The 14693-nt window shown below is 40.4% G+C and overlaps 1 protein-coding gene across 3 annotated transcripts in view; it reads right to left on the reverse strand.

Moving 5' to 3' along the window:
- Positions 1-254: 254 nt before the first annotated feature.
- The window catches only part of sha (shavenoid), a 156504-nt gene continuing 142065 nt past the window's right edge, over positions 255-14693 (reverse strand). For all 3 annotated transcript variants that reach the window (XM_070087389.1, XM_070087388.1, XM_070087390.1), the window contains 5 exons: positions 9394-9568; positions 8424-8589; positions 7263-7407; positions 6252-6403; positions 255-6081 (listed from right to left, as the gene is read on the reverse strand). In XM_070087389.1, the coding sequence (XP_069943490.1) occupies positions 2470-6081; positions 6252-6403; positions 7263-7407; positions 8424-8589; positions 9394-9568 (4250 nt within the window). In that variant the 3' untranslated portion in view covers positions 255-2469. The remainder of the gene's footprint in view (positions 6082-6251; positions 6404-7262; positions 7408-8423; positions 8590-9393; positions 9569-14693) is intronic.

The raw sequence follows: 14693 nt of genomic DNA on the forward strand, positions 1-14693 counted from the left end.
ACTGGAGCAACAACAGACCAAGACAATGACTGGAACAACAACAGACCAAGACAATGACTGGAGCAACAACAGACCAAGACAATGACTGAAGCAACAACAGACCAAGACAATGACTGGAGCAACAACAGACCAAGACAATGACTGGAGCAACAACAGACCAAGACAATGACTGGAGCAACAACAGACCAAGACAATGACTGGAGCAACAACAGACCAAGACAATGACTGGAGCAACAACAGATCAAGACAATGACTGGAGCAACAACAGACCAAGACAATGACTGGAGCAACAACAGACCAAGACAATGACTGGAGCAACAACAGACCAAGACAATGACTGGAGCAACAACAGACCAAGACAATGACTGAAGCAACAACAGACCAAGACAATGACTGAAGCAACAACAGACCAAAGCACTAAGGGATGAATTATCCACGGTACTGACTACAGAAATTCAAGTTATGAAAATTCTACAAAATAACTCGCATGAAAATAGTCACAAAGGTGATAAAACTCTTTAGTCCAAATTGTCGTCTGTTTAGTGGAAAGAATTGTCTGTTTAGTGGGACACAATCGATTTGTTTAGTGGAAAGAACTGTTTATTGTGCAGGAATAGTAGTAATTAGAAGGAGGTGTCATCTGTTTAATGTAAAGTCGTTTATTTAGTGAGGAAAAGTCTTTTAATGTAAAACACTCTCTGTTTAATGTCAAACACTGTCTATTTAATGTAAAACGTCATCTATTAAAAATGTCGCCTCTGTTTTACACTGCAGTTCAAAGAATAAAAGAAAAAAAAAAGAAAACTTATAAAATATTTACCAAGCTAAAAATATGAAAGTTAATTCTCACATTTCTTAACTTCATAAAGTTACAGTAAATGTCTTACGAGTGAGTTATGTGAAAAATAAACACGTTCAATATTGAACATTATTATGGGCAAATTAAAGCAGAATTTTGCCGAGGTTCGGTGGGTGCGTCAGAGCATCGGTAGAATTTGCATTACGTTCATGGGAAAGCACTAAACCCGTAAGTGTCATGTAACGCTCGGAAACACTGGGAAGTTATCAGATTTGATCCAAGAAAGAGGAAGGTAGCTTCATTTTTTTACCTCGAAGCGAGAGCCATAAGGAGCAGTAAGTCAGGAAGGAGCATCAGTGGTACACATCACCACAGGTGAGTCTAAGTATGGGTTGTGTGTGACAACATATCACTTAGTCTTGGGCCTCTTACATTACATAGATTATTACTATTATCATTGTTGTTATTATTTTCACCGGGAAGCGATAAATCCGTAGGGATTACACAGTGGGTGGGGAAGAGGAGGTAATCAGTGTTGATTCAGAGAAGCTGATGAACTAGACACAGGTGCAACATCTGGGTATTTTTATGTGTATACGTTTCTCCATCCAGTGACTTTATCAAAACAAATTCAGAGATGGCGAAACGTCTATAAATAAAGATACCCAAATGTTGCACTTGTCTAATTGTTCTTGTAGTTACTGTATACTATTCCTGCATATTCAGAGAAGTAAATTTGAAATCAGACTAGTAATTCAAATTCGGCCTTTTTCTTGAAACACCAGGGCGTGAACCTAATCTAATTAAAAAAAAAAATATTACATTTTGGTTATTTACAGACGAAGTTAATGTAATTTCCTTTTGTTAATTTTACAGTATCATAAAATTACCAACTTGGTCACTTTCAGACCCGTGACAGACTTTCTGTAACATGTTGAAGTTTTTTTTCAAAAATTTGATAGCCTAGCAGATCATGGAATGTTTTAAGGCGTAAAAATTGAATGTCACGAATGAGAGGGAAAGTATTTGTCCAGCATATTTTAAATATATAAATGGTATTACTCACATTTGCGGGAAAATATTTCGATTCGTTTGACTGAAATTGTGAGCTTGTAATAGTAGGCTCACAACAGTGTACCTATCATAGCTATAGTTGTAAATCAGTGTTATATATCATGTCTGATATTATATTCCCCTTAAAGAAGGCTCCTTGGAGCTGGTGAGGGGCTCTTGATCCAAGGAATTATATCTTATCTCTCCTTCCATAAACTGAAATAGATTGCTTGCCAGGCAGACCCCCTATGATTTTAGCGTTTCCTTTGAATGCAATAATGATAATAATAATAATAATAATAATAATAATAATAATAATAATAATAATAAAGACTGTTGTTGACTTTTATTCTTAATTAGTGTATTAAATCACCTTTCAATCTTTGCTTTCAATCTTCGCTCTGTGTAGAGCTTTATCATACAGAGGTTACAATTAACACATTACAGAGCAGAACACTGTACCCGTCAAGGCTTGTTCGGTAACTTGTACCTTCGTCTTTATACTTGTTAGTATTGTATTACTTCGTCCTGCAACAACTGTGTTACAGCCTAAGGGAAGAGAGTTTAATATACTGTACAGAAATTTAACTCGTTGTTAGTAAATATTTAATGTGGTATCACAGGGGAAAACTGACATGTACATCGTCATCAGGTGTAAAGCAGTTGTTGATATAAACAGAGAGGCCACCTGATGTTTCTGCCTGGTTGAACCGACGACTAAGCGAAGCCCGAAGACTTGCCCGCTGGAAACTCCCCGACCAGTAGCATGAAGATGGTTCAGGCGAGACAAATGAGTTCAACTGATACATGGATGTAGAACGTTGTAAAAAATGTGGTCTGTTCAAACTGTTGTTATGCCGTGGCTGATGCCTGCCTGTAAGTCCAGGTGTCAGTGATGGAACCGAGGTGGAGGCTGACGAGATGGCCGTCGACAACACAGAGGTTTGACTGGTGCGACTGTTGGCTGACTCGCTGGAGTCGGTACTGTGGTATCCCGAGTCTTCCTGCTTGAGTTTTTTCTCCCTCTCCTTCCGGTCTAGGCTCACCATGTATTGTTGAAACTTCATGATAGAAATTTTATCATTTTCTTCCTTAGAGTCATCGACTTTTTCTATTATTTTCCTCCATGTTCGTTTAATGCTATCAGCGCCACTTTTATCCTTAAAATGCTGCTCTAGATCGGATTTAGCATTCAGAGCCAATGCAACCTCCATTCCTTTAGATACGGCTTCATTGTCAGTGTTGACGTCATTAATGTTTCTCAGCTTTGCTAAGAACCCGTTAGTTTGCTCTCTATTGAGAGATGGTTGCCGACGCAGTGAGAGTGAACGACCAATTGTTGAAAGTATAAACTGGCCACTTACCCGGGCGTCACTTCCGGGAGATCCTGGGTCATCCAATCTCTCCTCTATATTCAGATTTTTTAGGTATAAATTGGTGTCCATACCTTCACCGACGGCCTTTCTTTCTTGCTCAATTATATCACATCTAGGAGAAGACGACGACGAAGAAATAGGTGTTTCTAGGGAACCCGAGGAGTATGCATCGAGGCAGGGAACACTTGCCCGAGAATCAGAGTCTGCGGCAGTGTTCCCTACCCCTAAAAAATTATTCTCAATATCATCTTCTTCGTGCAGAGGTGAGAGCCTGTGAGGATCCTGTACTGTGTGAGCAAGGAGTCCGTGAAGGATGGAGCGAGCTTCCTCTTCTGTCAGTTCTGGAATTGAACTCCCGCTTGGGGATGGCGAAAGAGGAATATCTCTGGTGGACTTTTTGCGTGATTTTTCAGGAAGTTTTGGACGATCAGTTTCAGAAACCGGGAAATCAGACTTTTTGTTTGCCTTTAGAGGTAGAGGTGGAGGAATATTTCGGCTTTTGGGAGGTAAATTTGGAGAGGAGTTACCCGTGGTCTCATGAGTGCGTGTCTGCTTAGGGGGTAGCGGGGGTCTTATGTCCTTTTGGTCTTTATTTAAAGGACTCGAGCTACAGAAGTTGAAATTAATGCTGGTACCAGTGACTGGAAGCGGACTGCTGCTAATATCGGAATCAAATGAACCTTGCTGGAAGCGCATTTCTTGATAATCCTTGAAAGTTATGTACTTTTTCTGTGTATCATTATTGTTACCAATAATGTTGTTAGTGCTATTCATACTGCTGCTAATATTATTAAGGTAGAATGAACCGATTTTGATTGGTGATGGAGGATTGGAAACTCTAACAGGAGAGCAAGTTCTCTCAGGAGATTCATTTCTCGAACTTCTTAAGCTGCGAGTACTACTACGTGACTCATAGATGTCTAGCAGACTTTTGTCAGGATTTTGAAATGTTTCGCTGGGAAGACACATTTTTCTTTGTGTTTTAGTTCCATCAGTATTTTCATTCTTATTGTTGTTGCGCTTTTTAGTCTTTGGTCTTTCTAAAGAGTCTTGTATGAAACTGCCATTGCGATCAACTTTTTTGCCTCTTTTTTCCAGTGTATCTTGATCAAATCCTGCAGTGGTTTCCTGGTGGTCGAGACCCATGTTGTTTACCACAGGTATAGTGACTTTACAGCCGGAATATATGGGACTGTTGCTCTTCTCTATTGTCACCTCACTGGCAAGTGAATCAGGGTTGCTGTAAATGCTGCAGAAATTGTCCTCTTCATTACTTCCCTTTCTCTCAGCACTTTGGGTTTCACTTACTTTAGAATTGTTTTCACTTGGCCTCTGTGGAGCTTTCCTTTTCTCTCTGTGCTTCCCACCAGCAGGAAAATGTATTTCCTCATATGTGTGATTATCATTGGTATTCTCTCCATCTCTTGCTCTCTCGTAGGGACTCTCGCTATTCTTTATCAGGCAAGACATTGTCTTTGTTCCAGTTTTCTTATTAAATACTTCATTTCTAGCAGTTATTTCTTCTTCTCGAGGCAGTTGCCTTGACAGAGATTTTGAATTCATCTCGTTGTCATCGATTCCGGGTTCTAAAGAATCTTTATATCTAGATCTAGTGTCTGAATATGTGCTATCTGAATCGCTATGAGTCATCTTAGGTACTTTTGATTCTGCCTCGCTGAGCAGATCATTAAGAGAGTCATCTTCAGATCCAAAAGATGTGTTGAGGCCCTCTTCGGGGACTGCAGAAGCTTGTTGGCTGGGTTGTCTAGGGTTTGAGTCGTAATGGCGGTGCTCACTCTGCCATGACAATGATCTGGTCACTTGGACCTTACCTGATGTTTGTCTGGTTCTTCCATCATTGCTATTCTTGCAGCTTGTATTACCAACCGAAGAGAGAACTGAGGAAGGTTCCTTCATTTCGTTGAATGAGACGCTTCGACATGCGAGTGCTCTGTGTTTCCTAGGCGGTGTTGGTGGTTTGGTGTATTTCTCAGGTAATGGTGGTGGAATATCATCTGATATTGCTGTCTTAGAATCGAATATGACATTTTGATTTTCAGACATTCTGGTATAAGAATTTTTGTTCTCCAGAGTCTGTAACCACTTGTGCACTTTACCTTCATTGTTGCTAAACTCAGACTTCCTCTTTTCAAGTGTGTTTGCTGGAGATGATTTGTTTTTGTTTTTTGTTCTACTAAGAGTTGACATGGGAGATATAGCTTCGCCAACTTTCTTCATCCTGTGGAATGTTGCCATCATCTCCTGCCTGAAGTTCTCGAAAGTGTTGTTCAGTTCTGTCAGTCTCTTACCGTCCCTTAAAACACTCCTCAGCATCGATGGTTTGATCAGTTCTGGGAAGTCCTCTTCCGCCTCCACCGGGGAATCATTTCGAGCATTAACTGGCTTGGGCGGTGGGGGCTTGGGGGCTGGAGCCTTCTGGGAATGTGCATTGTAAATACCATTGTCAGGAATTGGCAGTTTAGGTTTTAAGTCTAGTGTTTTGATGATTTCGCTAACGAAGCTTTCACCGTGGCTGTTGACACGCCTGGCAAGTCTCCTGAGGGTGGAACTGCGGCTATCACTATCACGTGAATGCTCTAGCGAGTCGCTTTGGGTGTTGACATCACCCTGGTTGATGCCTCCCTCATCGTGTTTCTCGAGGTCATCTGCTGGGAGGGTTATCCTACTTGACCTTCCAGTAGCTCGGCTTATTGGACGTGATTGTCCTTCTGAGTCCTCCTCTGGAATGTCGCCGAGACTTGGTTGATAAGTCTTGGACTTCATCTTACTCTTAGCGATATTGATCATCTCTCTGATACGAGTGAGAAATTCCAGAGCGGCAGGTGGTGGAGACTGTGGACAAGGAAGACAATTAGATGTTTACACGTTTAATATGGAAAGAGAAGCAATGGAAAATTTGATCTTCGTGTGAAGATAGAAGCTGATAGTAGCAGATAGACAGACAAGTTTTTATCAACACTTTATCAGCACCTCAGTGTGATGACGTGTTGGGGAGTGCTCACCTGCAGCATTTCAGGCTCGAAGTAAGCCGGGTTGAAGTAGAGTTTCCTCTTGGCTTGAGCTTCTTGCACGTCTCCCGTGACAGCTTCCGTGCCTTCCTCAGGGCTTAAAACTGCCAAGGCCCGCGCACCGCTGTCGCTTGGCCCAGCATCACCTGATGAAGAACAGCTAATTCAAAACGCTTGGCCAATAGGTAGCTTCAGCTTTCCTTTGCCTCCAGTCATTGTGAATCCCTTCATACATTGATTGTGACATAGCTCATGGCTGACTCAAGAGCTTGAGATATTTAATACGAAGCTAGCTTCTTTTAGCTCTAACTAGTGCATAATACATGTTAGAAACCTTAAACCTATGATCTCTAACAGTGAAACAATCGCAAGAAAATAATGACTTGAATAAATCAATCTTTGAACTAAACTTATCAGTCATAACCCACTTGTAGGCATTAAGATAACACAAAATTACTTTTATTCAATTTTAATACATTTGGTTTTTACAAACTATTATACATCCATGAAGTTGATGCTTAAAAGAAAAGAATATTTCTAGGCATATAATGGTGGCAAAATAAGTAGATTTAATGTGGGATAACCCGAAAAAGTCATAAATTATCTTAAAACACAGTACAGAGAAGATGAATAGCAGGAGAAAACCCAGCGGTAATGTTGTATTCTGGAGGTTTATCAAGTTATAAAGGGATAGAGTACTACACTAATAAATGCTTACACAATACACAAATAACCCGCACATAAAAGAGAGAAGCTTACGACGACGTTTCGGTCCGACTTGGACCATTGACAAAGTCACACTGTGTATCGTTCCAGTCACGGTATTGTGCGTTTTTGTTACTAATAAATGCTTATTCTGCAACTTATGTCTTTGTTTTTATATTTGCCAGCAGTGTGTAATTCCATCCACTGTATCGTGCTTATACTTCCCTTGTTGTCTCTCAGTACTGCCATGGAAGCAGTTAATCTTGGAAAAACAGAAATCTTTCAGTAATTGTTTCTTACCGAGTGTCTCCACTACCGCCAGAGGGGACCTGGGAGCTCTCTCTATACCATCAGAGACGTCGTGGCCAACTGACCCATAATTGCTGCAGCTTCTGGTCCCTGTGTTGTGAACCACTACTGTGGTGAAGCTGACGTGAGCCTTCTCCTGTAAGTAAAGTTAGACTATTATAAAAGTGATAGCCAATAAATATACCTGAACCATAATCGAAAGAAAGACAATAATTATCTATTATTCTTGGTAAATATTATGACTTTTTATTGCAATTAGAATGGTGGAGGAAGTAATACCTAGATGCAGTGGTTAACTTTATTAAAAATAACGTTCCAAGTTGAGACAACGAGAAATGTTTAGCATTTACCCTAATCAGCCTTTCTAGAACTATTACACATAAAAGTGACAGCTACACGTTTTCTAAACCATTAGTTTACACCACAACTGCAGATTACCAACCTTGCAGGAGTGAACATTATAGTCTGGTCTACACCCTGCAGCGCTCCCTCGCCCATAAACACTTCCGTGCACCTCACCTTTCTTTGTATGTACCTGTATATATACTCTCCCTTCTCATGTATTCTACACGTCTGTGGAGAGGCATTCCCCCACAGATTATGTACTGTAGCAGAAGTGAGGTTTAGCAGGTGAAGGTGAGGTCACAGGTGAGCGTGGTGTACTAGTGGAAGTAGGTCATGCAAAGGAACTGCAAATTGTCTTATACCAGGATACCACGGTGTTGCTGTTGTTAGACAAGTATCAAGAGAAGGCTTTTGATGAAGTTGTTGCAAGGTCAGGATGGAAAGAAACTACAGGATGAAAAGACATTGCAGGAGGGAAAGAAAGTACAACTGCTGTAGGATTTTATTGGTCAGAACTGGGTACAATAGATATCGTATTTGAAAGTAAAATTTCATATTCATATTCCTAATATGATGTTTATTAAATATATAAAGTGTTTATTAATGAGAAGTGATTATTTAGTTGACATTTTAAGAAACAATTTTACACATTTACAGACTAATGGACACGGAAAATGCTTAAGTAGAACAAACTAACAGAATGACAGATTAAATATACCATTGATTATAATATATAGGAAAACACATCGAAGAGAGGCTTATTGATGACAATCACATCAGACCACAGAGAGCTTTATGTTGACTCACCCTCTCGGCCCTACGAGTCCTGGAAGCGTAGGAGAGGTCTTCAATGTCCTCATCGAGTTCGTCGCTGGAAGACACAAGGGATGGCTTGGGCGTGGGGTGAGGAGGTCGCTTATCTCTTCCTCTGTGACCTTTAGATTTTCTCAAGCCTTCCTCAGACAGCTTAGCCCTGAAGAAGTTAGGGAAGTGGTAAAAGGTAAGCACGCAACAGAAGGTCGTAAGAGAAAAAAGACGATGTATGAGCATTAAAACATTCCGTCAGATATACAGTACCTCATTACCAAAAAAAAAACTTGTTTTCATTTTTTCTCTCATTTCTGATTCGAATTACTCGTCATTAGTAGGGCATCAGGAGTTGACGGAGCAGATAGTCAAGTATGTACTTCGTAATAATTGTCTGAGTGTCTCTTGTTGCAAACCAGTACACTTCTGTCTCTGAATCAACGATACCGTATGTTGTCTGGATTTCTATTGCATAATCTTGAACTGCCTTCTCCTTGTTTTCTATCTACCAGTTTTAATAAGGAAAGTTTTGTGTGGAACACTGATTTTTCTAATGTTCAAACTTATTTTTTTTATTAACACATCGGCCGTTTCCCACCAAGGCAGGGTGGCCCGAAAAAGAAAACTTTCACCATCATTCACTCCATCACTGTCTTGCCAGGGACGCGCTTTACACTTCAGTTATAAAACTGCAACATTGACACTCCTCCTTCAGAGTGCAGACACTGTACTTCCCATCTCCAGGACTCAAATCTCTTGTGTCAAGTCTATTCTAATGGGAGACATTTATGTATAAGAAACTAAAGACCTTTAATTACATCAAATGTCTTAGGCATTTTTCACAGCTGTCTCTGTAGTTATTTTGTATCATAAACGAAACTACGATATCAAATTCATGTATAAAACAAAATCATTAATTAGTTGGTATAGCACCAGCAATGTATGAACAAGGTGAGCTGCGCCAACTTACAAGTTCCTTTCTCTTTTCTTCCTTCGCTTGAGCTTGATGTAGATGGTCATGCCGACCACGTACATGATAGCGAGGCAGGTCACCACCAGTCCGATGATAATTCCTTCCCCTGAGGAGAGTCCTTCATCGCTACTTCCTGTACGAACAGGAGCGAACAGAGCAGCCTCAGAGACTCCTGTTGAAGGAAGAAGATTTAATGTCCATTCACTCTCCTAAAATACTTAGAAATATACAAAAAATAGCTAGGGTTAGGAAGTAGTACAGATTCACAACTCAATGACATACTAGAAATGTAAACTAGAATATGGTCCCGGAAGAATGAACTGAAGAAGATTTCATTCGTATTGTTAACTCGGAGATTTAAAGTAACCTAGAATAACCCAACGAAGGCACTGTCATCAGATTGGTTTATATTCCTTGGGGTCTTTTGAATCTTCTCCCTCAGGATGCAACCCCAAAACATTCGGCTCACACCCAGGTACCTACTTACTACTAGGTGAAAAAGGGTAACAGGTCCCTCTGTTGTACCAGCAACGTTATTATGACTTATTCCACAAGTGCAGATACCGTACTTTTTCGTGGTTTAAAATTTTAAGTTACTCTATCTAATTGAATTTAATTGAATATGATTCTGTTATTATAGTTTTGTAATATTTTTTGATACATATTACATAATAACTTGTAACTAAAGTTAAAAATTAATAGTTCAGTTTGTCACATAAACTAAAGAATCAGTGATACAGAAAACACAATATGTAAAAATAAGTGATCCTTGAAAGAATATTTAAATTTTTTTACAAAATTCTTGTAAATTGTGTAATACGTTTTACAAAGGACAACCTGATGAAATTCTTGACGTCAGACAAAAAGGCATAAATATGCTATAACTACCGACCAAGAGTTCTGTATTTCGTGTCTTTATAACAAAAAAAAACGCACAATACCGTGACCGGAACGATGCACAAATAACCCGCACATAGAAGAGAGGAGCTTACGACGACGTTTCGGTCCGACTTGGACCATTTACAAAGTCACACTGTAAATGGTCGTCGTAAGCTCCTCTTTTCTGTGTGCGGGTTATTTGTGTATCGTGTCTTTATCTCACAAAATCGGGTCATTTTATTCTTTTCCTAAGATTACGAATATTAATTTTCAAAGAGGAGGACTGGTAAGCCAGTGAAAGGCTTCGGTCAGATGACCAAAACTTCCAGTAGCGGGTCAGTAAGCAGTTGTCCTGTTTTCTGACAAATCTTACCTAATCTATATTGTGGAGTGTCAGTCAGCGAGGGTTTTAATCAAAATTTAGTTCCCATTAATGCCAAATGTATTTTCCCTTTCTACAATCACTTATTCACAACCAGTGAATCCCCAAATACAAACTCTAACTTGGAAAATCTATATGCTGGATAGTTTTTAAATATTGTTCGTCGGGAAAGGAAATGGTTGGTTTATCAAACTGTGGATGACTGTTCTGAGAAAGAAATAACCCCGTTAATAATGAAGCTTCAAGTTAATCCTAATGATTTGTCATGCTTCATTAAGCATAGTCACGTCACCTCTTGTAAAGTTCCCACGCAGAGTGTATGTACTTTACTTTCTCTTGCCATTAAGTGCTCTGTGTTCTTTTTTACCAGTTGAATTTAGACATGTTTTGTTGATTCCACGAAAGTGATCAAACGAATTGTTCGTTTTCCACCAAGGTAGAATGTTTATGACTCAGTCGATAAGAGTTGTCAGCTCACACACGCTTGCAAGCACTTGACTTGTACTCGTTGGAACGCAGGAGGGAGAGATATATCACAATCTACACTTGGAAAATCCTGGAAGGAATGGTCCCAAATCTGCACACAGAAATCACTCCCTACGAAAGTAAAAGACTGGGCAGGCGATGCAAAATGCCCCCAATTAAAAGTAGGGGCGCCATTGGTACACTAAGAGAAAACACCATAAGTGTCCGGGGCCCAAGACTGTTCAACAGCCTCCCATCAAGCATTAGGGGAATTGCCAATAAACCCCTGGCTGCCTTCAAGAGAGAGCTGGACAGATACCTAAAGTCAGTGCCGGATCAGCCGGGCTGTGGCTCGTACGTTGGACTGCTTGCGGCCAGCAGTAACAGCCTAGTTGATCAGGCCCTGATCCATCGGGAGGCCTGGTCATGGACCGGGCCGCGGGGGCGTTGATCCCCGGAATAACCTCCAGGTAACCTCCAGGGAACACATTGAGGGCCCGGGGATCGATTTCGGCACGGGTGAAACGTTGAGCATGTTTCCATACACCTAGAACATAAGAACATAAGAACATAAGAACGAAGGAACACTGCAGAAGGCCTACTGGCCCATGCGAGGCAGGTCCAAGTCTCCTACCGGCTTAAGCCAATGCACCCAACCTAGTCAGGTCAGGTCACATTGACTTAAGGGAGGAACACGGCAACCGACCTGGTAGCACAAGCTATCAGGTCTAACTCACACCCACCCACATCCACTCATGTATTTATCCAACCTATTTTTAAAGCTACACAACGTTCTGGCCTCTATAACGGTACTTGGGAGTTTGTTCCACTCATCCACAACTCTATTACCAAACCAGTACTTTCCTATATCCTTCCTGAATCTGAATTTTTCCAACTTAAAACCATTGCTGCGAGTCCTGTCTAGGCTAGATATTTTCAGCACACTATTTACATCCCCTTTATTTATTCCTGTCTTCCATTTATACACCTCAATCATATCCCCCCTAATTCTACGTCTTTCTAGAGAGTGCAGATTCAGGGCCCTTAGTCTATCCTCATAGGGAAGGTTTCTGATACATGGGATCAACTTTGTCATCCTCCTTTGTACATTTTCCAGAGAATTTATATCCATTCTGTAATAAGGTGACCAAAACTGTGCAGCATAATCTAAATGAGGCCTAACCAAGGATGTATAGAGTTGAAGAACAACCTGAGGACTCCTATTATTTATGCTTCTTGATATGAAGCCAAGGATTCTATTAGCTTTATTGCGAACACTTATGCACTGTTGTCTTGGTTTCAGATTACTGCTAACCAGAACTCCTAAATCTTTTTCGCAATCCGTAATATTAAGATCTACATTATTTAGTTTATATGTGGCATGGTTATTGTCCTGTCCAACATTTAGAACTTTGCATTTGTCTATATTAAACTGCATCTGCCACTTCTCCGACCACTGCATCAGTCATTCAAATCTTCCTGGAGTGCTCGAATGTCCTCGTCAGAATGAATTCGACGGCCTATTTTGGTGTCATCGGCAAACTTGCCGATGTCGCTCTTTATGCCCTCATCTATGTCGTTTATGTAGATTGTTAACAGCAGGGGGCCCAACACTGACCCCTGTGGAACACCGCTCGTGACACTTCCCCACTCTGATTTCTCCCCATTTATGCAAACTCTCTGCTGCCTATTTGTCAACCATGCCTCTATCCAGGAAAAAAATTCTCCTATTCCATGTGCTTTAATTTTCCTCAATAGTCTCTGATGTGGGACCCTGTCAAAAGCCTTACTGAAGTCCATATACACAATATCATATTCATTACCATGATCTACCTCCTCAAATACCTTAGGTGTGCTAAGCTCCTCTTTACATTCCTTTAGAACCCTTGCATACAGTTCATCAGGGCCTGGGGATTTGTTAGGTTTTAATTTATCTATTTGCCTAAGGACCATGTCACTTGTGACCCTAATAGTGCACAGTTTATTATCGTCCTGTTCTACATAATTTATCATTACTGGAATATCGCTGGTATCCTCCTGTGTAAAAACTGAGAGGAAGTATGTGTTAAAAATTCTACACATTTCCTTATCACTGTCAGTGAGCTGACCCGAGGAACTTTTGAGTGGGCCTATCTTGTCCCTGATCTTACTTCTGTATACCTGAAAGAATCCTTTTGGGTTAGTCTTCGATTCTCTTGCAACTTTAACCTCATAATCTCTTTTTGCTTTTCTAATTCCCTTTTTTATTTCTCTCTTTAACTGAATATATCGATTTCTCAATTGCCCCCCTCCTCTTTTGATTTGCCTATATATGCCTCTCTTTTGACCAATCAGATATTTTAATCTATTGTTCATCCATTTAGGATCATTTTTGTTTGATCTGATTTCCCTATTTGGAACATAATTTGACTGAGCAGCTAGAACTATGCCCTGGAAAGCATCATATCGGCAACCATCACCACCTACCTGACCCTTAGTCAGGTCATTCCAGTTCAGCCCACCTAAGTAATTTTTCAGTCCTATGAAATCAGCCAAGCGAAAGTCAGGGACGGAGACTTGATTGCCATTATTAGGGGAATTCCATGATATATTAAAACTGAGTGATTTGTGATCACTTTCCCCAAGCTCATCATTAACCTCAAGATTATTAATTAGTGATTCCCTACTGGCAAGAACCAAGTCAAGGAGGTTATTTCCCCTAGTTGGCTCTGTCACAAACTGTTTTAAAAAACAATCCTGGATCGTATCAAGAAAGTCACCTGACTCTAAATTTCCTGTCAAATTGCTCCAGTCAATCTGTCTATAGTTGAAATCTCCCATTAGCACAACATTTTCGTATGTAGATGCCTTACGAATTTCGTCCCATAGAAGTTTACTGCACTCCCTATCAAGATTTGGGGCCCTGTAAATCACACCCAAAATTAGTTTTTCTCGGCCCTCGAGAAGCTGTAACCAAACAGATTCAGTGGCTGACGCTTCTAATTTAATATCTTGTCTAACACAACAATTTAAATTGTCTCTGACATACATCGCTACTCCACCACCTTTCCTGTTGACCCTGTCAGTGTGGAATAATTTATAGCCTTGTATGTGACATTCAGAGGGCATCTCTCTATCTTTCAGATTGAGCCAGGTCTCTGTTATAGCAATAATATCTATGTTTCCTGCACTTGCAATTAATCTTAGCTCATCTATCTTATTTCTTACACTCCTGCTATTAGTATAGTAAACCTTAAGGGAGCTAGTCCCTTGCTGCCCTCTGCTGTCCCCCTTTGTTTGCTGACCTGATCTATTGTCTTTATTTATAACTTCATGCTGAATGCCTTTTATACATTTACTGTTTCCAACCCAAGTGTTGCAACCTGCTTGTTTCCCACACACACCCATACCTCTATCTTCCATCAGTTTAAAATCATAGGCATTTCACCAATGGCCTTCTCAATCGAGTCTGCAAGTGCTACCACCCCAGCCCCAGAGAGATGTACCCCATCCCTTGCATACATATCATGTTTGCCATAAAAGTTGTTCCAGTTGTCAATGAATGGGATTGCAAGTTCCTTGCAGTATCTGT

Source organism: Cherax quadricarinatus, chromosome 21 (assembly GCF_038502225.1).
Source record: "Cherax quadricarinatus isolate ZL_2023a chromosome 21, ASM3850222v1, whole genome shotgun sequence".
NCBI lineage: Eukaryota > Metazoa > Arthropoda > Malacostraca > Decapoda > Parastacidae > Cherax > Cherax quadricarinatus.